Genomic DNA, 12,869 nt, shown 5'->3' on the forward strand with positions numbered 1-12,869 from the left:
GGGGGTGGGAGTCACACATTAGTATTTTGAAAGATCCCTAGGTGATTCCAAAGTTCATCAAAGTTTGGGAACCAATGGCATATGGAATTACATGGCTAAGCAGTTTGTAGAATGTTATTTAAAGGACTCAACATACAGAATACTTTAATCCACAGACCTCATGTCTGTTTACATGCTGTTTAATATGCTGCAACATTATAATGGTAGAATATTTCAAAAATATGAAAAAGAGACATTCAGTAAATTAAAAATTAATTTGTAATCTGAAATATTGCCAAAATATTACAATCCACTCCTTTTTGGGGGGGGTAGAATATCAGGAATATTATTTCCAGCTTCAAAATCCTTTTTATAAGTACAGAAGCAGAAGACATAGTGAAAGATGAAGGGAATAAAAGATATAAACAGAGAAAAACTAAAATGATTATTTACTAAGAATTGCAAATGCTCATTTTCTGAGTACACCACAAAGTTCCATTCTCTGTTCCTAGGACTTTGCGTAATTTTCAGGAACACAATGGTGAGGGCTCATGCTTTTAGTTTATCAAAATAAATCTGAGCGTTCCTTTTCCTAGCTTTCAGTGAAAACTGAGACTTTACTCTTCTTTATGAAGGAAGAAAGAAAGAAAGAGAGAGAGAGAGAGGAACAAGGGAAGGAAGGCAGGAAAGAGAGGAAAGAAGGAAAGAAAGAAAGGAAGGAAGGAAGGAAGGGAAAAGGAAGAGAAAAAAAGGAAAGGAGAGAGAGAAGAAGGAAGGAGGAAGGAAGGAAAGAAAACACATCCTACTATTGAGCTTGCCTGTCCTTTGAGCTGTTCTCTGGTTGAAATGCCCCTCCTGATTGATCGGTCCTCAGTCAACAAATTTTTGTGGGTTAGGATTCAAGGATTACACATGTCAGCCGAGACTCCTACTGCCTGTCTGGTGGAGAGAACAACTTACAATAACAAACATACACCAGACTTGGATGAATTACCCTCCCCACAACCTGCGGGCCTGTTGGGGTCGTTCAATTCTTCAAACAGTCCTGTTTCTATAATCTCTTCCTGCCACGCAATGGGAACGGCGCCTGTTGCAAATCTTTGGAAGAACTGCTTATCTTTGTCATCGAATTCAACTCCTCGAACCTCAGAGAAATCTTCAATTTCACCGATGTCTTTGGCATAAACCACTGAAGGGTCTGGCACAAATGGAGGTTCAATGAGGCCAGCTTCCAGGCGAGGAAAGTTGATGGTTTTGAAGAAATGGTGTTTCCTGGGATCATCAGACTTTTCTCTGGGAAGAGAGGGGATGGTCAGCCTAAGACACAGTAATAAACCAAAACAGGAGATGTTCTAGCAACACAAAGTGTGTGGCACTCTTTTCCTATGTTTCATTTTTAATTGCAAAGACGATATAAGTGAAAAAATAATTTAGAAAAATAACTTTAAAAATCACCCACAATTCGACCATTCACAGACAGTAGCATTTTCATTGCTTGCAGACAGCCTTCACCTGCAGATGTAATTTTTGAATAGCCAAGCAATTGACATGAATTTTATTCTTGGTGTTTCATGGAAACACCAGCAAAATTCAACAGGGCCAGCATATATTTGCCTGCAACTTTCAGTCACTGCCTCTTGCTCTGTCCTTCAGGGTCACACAAAGCAAGTTAAGCATGTCTCTTCTCATCTGACCACCACTCACATTTTAAAAGATAGCAGTTGTATCTCCTCACTCTTCATATGACATGATTTCTAGGAGCCCCACCTACCTCTCCCAACGGCCACAATAATCTTTAAAGTCCTTTAGAAAATTCATTCATAATATTTAGCAGCATGAATGAGCATACCTTCAGTGCTCAAGACTATGGTTATTTGTTACCAAACCCTCCTTCCCTATGCTAGAAATTTTTCTAGTATTTGACTTAAAATAAGGGGGGAAAATGTGTGTTTCCAATTGTGTAACCTCTTGTATTAGTTATCTATTGCTGTGTAACAGATTGGCCCAACATTTAGTGGCTTAAAGCAACAAACATTGACTATCTCACAGTTTCTGTGGGGCAAGAATCTAGACTTGGCTTAACTGGGTGCCTCTGCATCAGGGTATCTAGTGACGTCACAGTAAAGCTATTGGTCGGGGCTGTGGTCTCATCTAAAGGTTCAACTGGGTGAGGGGAGGTCAGCGGTGGGGGAATCTGCTTTCAAGCTCACTCATGATTATTGGCAAGCTTCCATCCCTCACCATGTGAGCCTCTTCATAGGGTTGCTGTATACCATTGTTAACAATCTTTCCTCAGGACAAATGGTCTTAGTGAGAGAGACAGAGAGAGAGAATGTGAGCTCAAGACAGAAGACAGTATTTTTATTACCTAATCTTGGAAATGACATCTCATTACTTCTGCCATTTTCTATTAGTTAGAAGCAAGTCAATAAGTCCAGCCCATCCTTGAGAGGTTACTCAAGGGCATGCATGCCAGGAGATGGGGATCTTTGGGGACCATATTAGGGGTGGCCTACCACACTCTTCTCTTGGTTCCTCTTAAGTCCAGTTTTTAAAGAAAATGAAAAAGAGCTCAGTTTTGTGGCATCAGATTCAAATGATTTTTTTTCCCCTTTTTCTTTTATATGAGAAGATATGCTGGTCTGTCTGAGAAATGTCTTTCTTTTGGAAGAAGTCAATTTCTGTCATGAGTCAATCTTAATAAAACTAATCACATTTATGGTCTTCCCTTTTACATTTTCACTCCATTTATCAAAAAAAAAAAACTTTTAGGAAAAGACTGAGAACTTCTCACACATAACCCCTTCAGAGACTCCCCACCACGTCTGATGGTTGCTGCAGCAGACTCTGCCCAGGAAGATGACTGGAGTCTAAACACAATAATGACATTGCCAATAACAGTAGTGAAAATAGGTAGCATTTATTCAGAGCCTACTCCTGGCTAACACAACATTAAGCTCTTCACTTACTTTATCACAGTTAACCATCACCACAACCCCATCTGTCTTTTAACTGTATTTTTTAATCTCTTTATACTTGCTTTTGCTTTTATAAATAGCTGTGCATCTGAGAAAGCCAGAAAATACAGGTGAATTTTTCAAAGGAAAAAATTGTAGTCAAATGTTATTATGGAAAAGAGAAACTCAGTTGAAGGTGTCTGATGTCCAGCCATTCCCCAGTGGTTGTTCTGGATTGAAGCCCAGCCTTATCCAGAAAGACCCATCCAGGATTCCTTGGACTTGCCCCACTATAACCCCGCTGAAAAGACAGGTATGGAAAGCTGCAACATCATAAGATACTACAGGGTATCTCTTTTCTCCCCAAACCCACTGAGTCTCCATCAATTAAAAGAAAGGAAGATGTAGGCTTGCCATCTACCAGAACCTACTGACCAATTTCTGTGTGATTCACAGCCTGGAGAGTAAGAGCCTTGACGGAGGGTTACTGAGATAAATTGAAGCTTCAAGGATGGATTTTTTTTTTAAAGTCGGATTTACTGAGGTATGATTTACACAGCAACACTTTAAAGTATCAGATAGATCCAAGGAATGGGGGTTGGTATCACATAGATTTTAAATGTGATAGAACAAGGATAGAGTGAAAATTCCACCCAAGGAGATCAGGAATGAACCCCAGGCCTGTATGTCTCAAGAGAACAAAGGAGTTGGAATGGGACTGGGTGCCGGGAGGAAGGAACTTGTACCACGCTGATGACCACTGGCAGGCATGAACACCCTGTACCAGAGGCCAAGAGCGCACCTTTAAAGTCACTTTGAGCAGATCTAACGTGGACAAAGGAGAGTGCCTGGGGGTTCAGTAACCTTGGGGAACTTGCCAGGCCAGTCTTCACATCAAGATGCACTGTTCTCAACTAACATCTCAGCAACCAGGCTCCGATGGCCTTGGCTTGTCCATTAGGGATGGCCAACCACAGCCCTTCTGCAACTAGTCACAGAAGACAGGGAACGATGGGCCACTCAGAGGTTTTCTTTATGTTCTTCAACATCCCCACCTGGATGCCCCTGGAGGGCAGAGCCCACGCCTTATGCCCCTTTCTAATAAATGTCTGTGGTTGTTGATGCAGATCACTTGGCTCTTTTGCACTAGTTCTCAGTTCTGTAGTTAGAAATAGCACGAAGGTCATTTTACTGTTGAATTTTTCCCTGGCAGCTTTTTTGTTCAGGGCTCTTTTGGCCCGCCCTCGTGCAGTGCACTTTGGACAAATAGGAGAGGCCATCGGCGAAGGCAGCACCTTCTGTAATGGTTGGATCGGCAGCAGCAGGAAGACTTCTGCTTGCTGAACACATTTCAGAGCACTGACGGGGGCTCTTGTGTTACCGAACTCCATACAGAGATTACAGTGGGTCTTCTTATAACAGTCAGTGAAGAAAAGATACCAGCTGCCCATACACGAGGGCCACAGTGTGGGATTTGCCAAGAACAATGGATTTTGGCAAACTGTGTGTTGGAGAAGCACTTAAGTCAGAGACTTGCATGGTTATTTGCCATTGTTCTGCTGCGTTGACTGATCAGAATAAACCCTGAAAAATACTTAAGCGGTCTTCACCTTTTATTTTATTGGAAAACACCATAGTTGACCTTGTCTGGAGACCCCATAAGATGCTCAGAAAAGCTTCTGGCTTTCTCCACAAAATTCATTCACAAACTCGTAAAAGCAAAGGAGGAGATCATCTTCAGTGATGTCTAAAGAAGGAGAAGAGTTTTTAACTGATTTCAAATGTTTGTGAATGCAACAGGGAGGGGCACTTGACCTCTGCTGTGTAACATGCTGTCTAGGCATTTGCTACACTTTGGAGGACGCGCACAAAATGATTCAAATGTTATCTCATTTGAATGAATGTTTAAAAACATACAAAGAGTTGAAATGAAAAAGTTGGAAGGTTTCCTGTTTCACCGAACAGCTGGTTTTTATATGCCTTCTCTCTAATGTTGTAAACAGTTTTATTCAAAACAGTCACAACATCAAATGCTTTAGCAAAAGGTTTTGCTGGATGGAGCAGCTTCGGGCCATGATCTGGTATTTTAAGGTGGCATTTTCCTGAAGAAGTTGGTCAATATTTCATTTTATAGACTCAAAGTGTGCTTATAAAGGACTGAGATAGATGTGTATTCAAACACACCAAGGGGGTGGTGTTCCCTTCAGGGAAGTTGTCTAAAGAGACCATTCGCTTCTTCCACTGCCTCGGCCACGGTTGGTACCGCCTCTGATACTCCCCGAGTGCACTTGAGAACAGGATGTTGGGGACGGTTAGTGGTCACCATCTCAAGCTCTCCTCTCCTTCCTGGGCAGACAGAAGGTAACACTAGCCAGCCCCTTGCCCTTAGGCAGGGCCTGAGGACGCATCTTGTCTGACAGAAGTGTGTCGGAAGTGATGTGCTTAGTGGGTCATTGCTGGACAAAGCCCTTCAGGTTTCTGCAGGCTCTTGTGTTGCCATAGCAACTGAAAGCCACCAGTTTCAATGGAACCTAAAGATGCAAGCAGCCTGTAGCTCTGAGTCACTGCTCAGAAGGGAGATATGTTGGAGGAACACTGGATCCATAAAGGACTTCGTGGGATTGAGAAATAATCCTTTGGTTTTAAGCCGCCGAGACTTTGGGATTTGCTTGTTACCACCACATAGCCTATTCTGACCACACTAATATGACAAAGTTGGAATTTACATGAGAAAAGCCAGTTTCATGTTTTCCATCTGATAAATGTAGAACTCCACCTCGTTTCAAAAGACACATTTGTTTGGTTATCTGTCACGCTTGGGAAGTTACTATACATGAATTTTGTTTCGCTCCTTAAAAAAATCAGGTCAAAAATAAAAAGCTTGCCTCCATACACAAACATTGTGAGCTAAGGCAGCCCTGTTCTAGGGCCACACCTGGCAACTACTTGGAAGATTTGGAGTGACTTGGCTCCCTAAGTTCTGGTGTAATATTAAAAATCAGTCATATTATTTTATGGTGTATCTTTCATATTTGTATGTATTTTTAGATTTTGAAAATTCAGTCTAAGGAATTTAAGACACTCAAACTCATAGTTTAATCAAAATACTACCTGATATCACCTTTAGAGCAAATTAATAATTGCTATTACTTATTGAATGATTCCTAACATAACGTTATATGTAACTTTGCATACATTATATCTAAATCTCAAAATACTCCACCTGAATTAGTCAGAGTTCTTTAGAGAAACAGAAGCAAAAGGATGTTGAAGGGGTCCAGGATGCACAAGAGTGGTCTAACATTATTTTGAGCCGAAGGTATTTGAGAGTTAACAGGTGCCGGTTTTGAACTCCCTTTGTCTGCCTTTAAGATAAGCAGAGCCTTGGAAAATAACTGAACTCATAAATCCTCTCCCCAGGAGTTTCAGGAGTTTTGGAACCAGGAAAGATTGACTCTTATCACCAGTGACAGAAGTCAGCACCACACCTAAATAGACATTGTCAGAAAACTATCATATCTCTCATCTATTCTCCTAAGGGCCATTTATCTTTTCTAAAAGTCAACTGTTCTCCCATAACTGCCCTTCCCCCACCATTTCTAAGAAGTCATTTGTTTTCCTGTAAGTGATCTTCTCCCAGTCCCTTCCCCTATTAAGATGACATAAACCCCCAATTCTAACCACCTCCTAGTCACATTTTTCTGTGAACTCATTTGTGTGTACATTAATAAAAATCTATCTTTTCTCTTGCTAATTGTCTCTTGTGGGTTTAATTTTCAGCCTCCATCCCTAAACCTAAGAGGGTGGAAGAAAATTTTTCCTCCCTGACAGTGTGTGTGTATGTATATGAGAGAGAGAGAGAAAGAGAAAGGTTTACGTTAAGGAATTGGCTCACAGGTTCATGGAGGTTTGGCAAACCCAAATTCTTCTAGGTAGGCTGTCCAGCTGGAGACCCAGGAAGAGTCACAGTTCAAGTCCAAAGGTGGTTGGCTGGCAGAATTCCCTCTTCTCCCAGTCTTTTTCTGTTAAGGCCTTCATCTGACTGCACAAGGCCCAACCACATTATGAAGTATCACCTGCTTTACTCAAAGCCTACTCATTTACATGCTAGTCTCACCTGAAGAATCCCTGCACAGAAACATCTTGAATAATGTTCGATCAAAATCTGAATGTTGTGGCCTCATCAAATTGACACATAAAATTAACCATCACAATCACAAAACCCCATTTTATATATGAGGATACGAAGACACACAGAAAGTAATTCAATTGCTTGAAGTAAAATGACTAGTACATAGCAGAGCTGGGATGTGGGTCTGTCTGTGACTCGAAAACCCTTGGTTTCCTTCCTGCATAACACAGTCACCCTCTGCCAAGGGTCTTTTCATAGGTCAGCTTTTCTTATTTTTTTCTTTTGAAATATCTTGATCTTGAGGGGAGGGTATAGCTCAGTGGCAGAGTGCATGTTGAGCATGCATGAGGTCCTGGGTTCAATCCCCAGTACCTCCTCCAAATATAAATAAATAAATAAACCTAATTACCTTTCCCCCTCTTAAAACAAACAAACAAAAAATCTTGATCTTACTATTCCATTGTAAGCAATAAAGCTTGACTTCCCTCAAAAAATTTCAGCTGGACTTAATATAGCTGGCAACATCCTCTGTATTCACTAAATATCTGTTGACTGATTAATGATATGGTACAGAGATGTATAAAAGGGACAGAATTTTCCAGAGCGTTGGCTATCAGTACTGGTGGTTTTTACTTCAAATTTTCATTTTACTCATTTTCGAATAGGTAGTTTATTCACACGGTTCAAAATTTAAAAGCTAATAGAATTAAGTAATGAAAATCCTCATTTGCATAGCTGTCACCAGCCCCCAATTTCCCTCTGTTAAAGTTGATGAATCCTATACATTCCTTGTATACTCTGATTGAAATATTCTATGCAAGTATTTGAATTAGTATTCTTTTTCTTCTTTTTTTATGTATGCTGTTTCCACTTCACTTTTTCACTTTAAAATGTATCTTGGAGGTTGTTCCATATCAAGAGTTCATAGGGTTTGAAAGTGTTGAAAATACTTAATCACATAATATACAAATAAAAACAGGAAAACACTACTAATACTTAATCACAAGGCTTTGTCATTAATCCAAAGTATTCTCCAAATCCCTGTGGACAATGCTGACTTCACTAATCACGTCTGTTATACAACAGTTTACCTGCTTCCTAAGCGTTGCTCTGGTGTCTTAGCCAAGAAGAGTCTGCAAATATCTTTCACTTCCTCTGTGAAGTTATCGTGTTGGAATCTGACTTCCTCTTTCAGTGTTCTTTGCTTTAAATCCTCTTTACTGACTTTTTCCTTGTAATCTCTGAATGGTGTTCGTCCAGCAACCATTTCATAAATACTGCATCCCATTGCAAACCAGTCCACAGGATAGGAATAACTCGCTTTTTCCATTAGGATTTCCGGAGCCATATAACCATTGGTTCCAGCCTGTAAAGCCCCAAACAAAAACAAAACAAAACAAAAACACGAATGTGAGCGTAACAGACGCTGCTGATTGCCTACCCAACCCCCCTTCTCCTTTCCTCTCCTTGCTGAGGGAGCCCTCATTTATTGGGAGAGGCCACGTGTCTAACCTATTGTATTCCCTGCTTTTCCAGCAGCCTCTGGTGCAGTCAGGGCCCTGGAATCCGTTCTGGCCAATGAGACACGAGGATCTGGCTGGAGTGCCCTCTGAAAGAGACAGATGAGGCTGTTCCTGCAGTGGGAAAATCACCTGGACTCTCCCAGTCTCCTCACCTCATCTCTCAGGTGAAAAATGGTTGTCTCTAAGCTCCCCTAAGCTCTGCCTCTGCTTTTTACTCACAGAAAATATAAAATTAGATGCCTGATTTTTTTTAAGGTTGAGCACTTTATTCCTGGATGTTCACATAATATTATCCAGTCTATGATGCTTCTTACTCTATGTGCTACGTAATGACATTGTTATGACACATTTTTGCCTCTTTGTCTCTGCATTGAAAAATTAATACTGTCATTTTAATCCAGAAAGTTTCACACATTTAACTTCATTTAACATGCATGACTATATATTGTAGGTACACTTATACTGACAATATATACCAAATGACCATTGGGGTAATATACATATATTAATTTATATATAATATATAATTATATATTAATACAACATATACTTTTGGTAAAGTATGCATAACTTACAGTTTAACATCTTACCATTTTTAAGTGTACAGTTCAAGAATATTAAGTACATTCACATTGTGCAGTGAATCTCCAGAACTTTTTCATTCATCTTTCATAACTGGAACTCTGCACCCATTAAACAATCCCCCATTGCCTGGGTTCCCCAGGCCCTGGCAACCACCATTCTACTTCCTGTCTATGAATTTGACTATTCTAGGTTCCTCATACAAATGGAATCATGCGGCATTTGTCTCTTTGTAACTGAGTGTGATTTTGTTACATCCATTCATTCAACAAATATTGAATGAACACCCACAACGTACCTTGTAATTATAAAGTATGTATTTCCATTATAATATGTTTTCACAAAAACTAAATTGCATTTGGTTAAAGTATAACGTATAACCTCTGCAGCATTAAAAAATGCAAACAACACTCTAAAATGACAAGAAGCTTCTAGGAGTACATAAAAAGGAGAACACAAATTATTGGCAAAGTTGTGAGAAAAAAATACGCTCTGTAATTTGACTCAGATTTTTAGGAGTGCAGGAAGACACAGAGCAATAGAGAGAGATGCATCAACGGTCCCTGTGTTTTAACCAGGTCACTTAACTTGGGAGCACATATCTCCAAATGTACACAATACCTTAGGAATATTAGATTATATGGATAAATTTTACATGGGTAACAACAATGAAAAACACAAATGACCCAAGCACTAATGAGGAGTAATTGGCTTATGCAAGGAAATTCTGGAAGTGACCAAGATCTGACAGGCTGGGCATGAGTCAGCGTGGCACTGCTGTTTTCATAGAAGTGGGTATGTAATTTGGGTGACCATATGTTCCGGTTTGCCTGGGACAGCCCCAGTTTACATCTGTTGTCCTGGCATCTCGTCCAGTGTTGCATCTGCCCAGACAAAAGGGTGCTGTAGGCTCCTCTGAGGCCCAGGATCTAGTCTTACTCATCTTTGTATCCAAACCAGGTATTTACCTCTGGGCCTCCCCTGTTGCCCAACAAGACTTTTGTTATGTAAACAACAGTAAAGATGGTAACGAAATGTTTTCCATTCACCATCCAACAAATATTTGTTGAGCCATGTTCTGCAGTGATTTCCAGGGATTCCAAGACATATAAGACCTGGCCCCTGCCCTTGAGGATTTACAAGCTGGTGGAGACAGGTCAAAAGGTTAATTCAATATAGGAGGGTCAATGCCATAATGGGAGTGTAAAACAAACACAGGGAGGCCAGAGTGTGTGTGTGTGTGTGTGTGTGTGTGTGTGTGTGTGTGTATGTGTGTGTTTGTGTGTGTGTGTTAAGGATATGTCACTGAAGGGCAACCGCTGAGCTGAATTACAAGGGAAGAACACAGAGAAGGCCGGCCAGGTTAGGGGCAGGTACAAGAATGGAGTCTGGAAAAATGTGGGGTGCTCAGGGAACTTTAAGAAATTCGGCCTTTCTGGAATATAAGATCTGTAGGATGCAGTGGTGGGAGGGGTGACTGGGAGGGGAGACTGGAGGGGGAGATGTGGATGAGAGTGAGAAACGCCATCTACCAAGACAGCAAAAGCCTGTCCCCAGGCTCCCTTTTCTCTTTGTTCTTCTCCTGTAGAGCCAGGAGGCTAAGTACTCCATCTCTCTGCCTCCTTTGCACCTAGGGTGGCCACGTGTATGAGCTTTACTTAAGAAGTGTGCAACGCACAGAAGGTTGGGGAAAAGGGAGGTATGCTTAAAAAGAAAAAGGGAAATACATAAAAGTTATAGGATGGATTCATGGATCAATAGAAGGAGGGATAGGTGAATAGACACACGATAAAGCAAGTTTAACAAATGTTAATAATGTACAGTGGAATACTGTTCAGCTACAAAAAGGAATGAAGTATTGATACATTGATGAACCCTGAAAACATTATGCTAAGAGAAAGAAGCCAGCCACCCAAGACCACTTACTGCATGATTCCACTGATAGGCAATGTCTAAAATAGGTGGTTCATAAAATGACTATACTTCAATAAAAAATAAATAGATTTCTTTTAAATGGGGGGGAGGGTATAGCTCAGTAGTAGAGTACATGCCTAGCTTGCATGAGGTCCTGGGTTCAATCCCCAGGACCTCCATTAAACAAATAGATAAATAAACCTAATTACCCACCCCCCTCCACCCTCAAACAAAAGGTAACAAAACAAAAAATAATAATACCACCACCAAAGTAAAAAAAAAAATTTAAATAAATAAATAAAGCGATTTCATAGAGCCAGAAAGTAGATTAGTGGTTGTTTAGGGTTGGGAGAAGGGGAATGGGAGTAGCTGCTACAAGGTAGGAGGTTTCTTTTGGAGATGAAGAAAATATTCTAAAATTGTGATAATGTTTGCATATCTCTGGGAATATATTAAAAGCCATTGAATTGCACACCTTAAGTGGGTCAATTTTATGGTATTTAAATTATATCTCAATAAAGCTGATTAAAATGTCAGTGGTAAACTCTAGCTAATGGGTGTACAGGGGCTCTTGCTGTGAATTCTTGCAACTGCTGTATGTTTGGAAGTTTTCATGATAGAATGTACAGGGATAAAATGAATGAGGGATGGGGATGTAAGGCTAGGTGTTGCAAGACTGGCTGCTAGTTCACCAGGCACATGGGACTCTTCTGGAAGGGTCACAAGGAGGAACCACAGGGAGAGAAGGCGGGGAGATGCTATCTCCCCCTCCCTCCCATCTCCCATTTCCATCAGTCAGTAGTTACCCTGTGTGATATCACTTACATGCAGAACTTAAAAAATACAACAAACCAGCGAATATAACAAAAAAGCAGCAGACTCACATATAGAGAACAAACTCATGGTTACCAGTGGGGAGAGGGAAGGGGGAAGGGCAATATGGGGCAGGAAATTAAGAGGTACAAACTACTATGTATAAAATAAATAAGCTACAAGGATACATTGTACAGCACAGGGAATATAGCCAATATTTCATAGTAACTATAAATGGAGAATAACCTTTAAAAATTATGAATCACTGTATTGTACACCTGTAACTTATATAATATTGTACATCAACTGTACTTCAATAAAAAAAAGAAATGTCCCTTTGAATTCTCTCACATGTAAATGTTTAATCATATTTTGAAATTATATATTATTAAAAACAATAAAGAATAGAATTGTTAAAGCAAGAAAAAAAAGTAGGGTTACCCCAAGGCTAGCTTGTCTATATTTCCAGGTATGTCATCCAGAGCCTTAGCACGTGCCCTGGAAGCCGGGTCCCACACCCCACAGTGTGGCATTTCATCCAGTTGTAGAGGTGGAGGAGCACCTTAGCCTAGAAGCTGTGCCAACACCGTGCTGCTTGAGAGAGAGAAAAGGAGGCAGTCGAGGGACTGTAAGAATGGGTGTGCGGTTTATGGCCCAGTGCACCAACTTGGTGGAATTTCTCAGTGACGGGCTTTGGTGTGGGGCACTTTTCATCCACAGTGCTGGCAACTGGCTGGTCTCTCAATCCAGAAACTAATGGCTGTCAGTACTGGGGAATTTTCTCAAATTATTTCTTTGATCATTTTCTCCCTTCCATTTTCTTTCTTCTCTCTCTCTCTCTCTCTCTTTTTTGAAATCCTGAATTTATCCTTTGTATTTCTTATCTTTTGCTCCTATTTTCATCTCTTTTGTCTTTTTTCTTTTCTTTTTTTTTTCTGTGAGACTTCCTCAATTTTTCTTCTAATTCTT

At 40.4% G+C, this 12,869-nt stretch overlaps 1 protein-coding gene across 1 annotated transcript in view; it reads right to left on the minus strand.

The window, feature by feature from the left end:
• Positions 1–244: 244 nt before the first annotated feature.
• GRK7 (G protein-coupled receptor kinase 7) overlaps positions 245–12,869 on the minus strand; it is a 35,038-nt gene continuing 22,413 nt past the window's right edge. Inside the window, exons 3-4 of the mRNA XM_010952309.3 lie at positions 8,160–8,434; positions 245–1,272 (exon numbers count right to left, since the gene is read on the minus strand). Coding sequence (XP_010950611.2) covers positions 936–1,272; positions 8,160–8,434 — 612 coding nt within the window. The 3' untranslated portion in view covers positions 245–935. The remainder of the gene's footprint in view (positions 1,273–8,159; positions 8,435–12,869) is intronic.

This window comes from Camelus bactrianus, chromosome 1 (assembly GCF_048773025.1).
Source record: "Camelus bactrianus isolate YW-2024 breed Bactrian camel chromosome 1, ASM4877302v1, whole genome shotgun sequence".
Taxonomy (NCBI): domain Eukaryota; kingdom Metazoa; phylum Chordata; class Mammalia; order Artiodactyla; family Camelidae; genus Camelus; species Camelus bactrianus.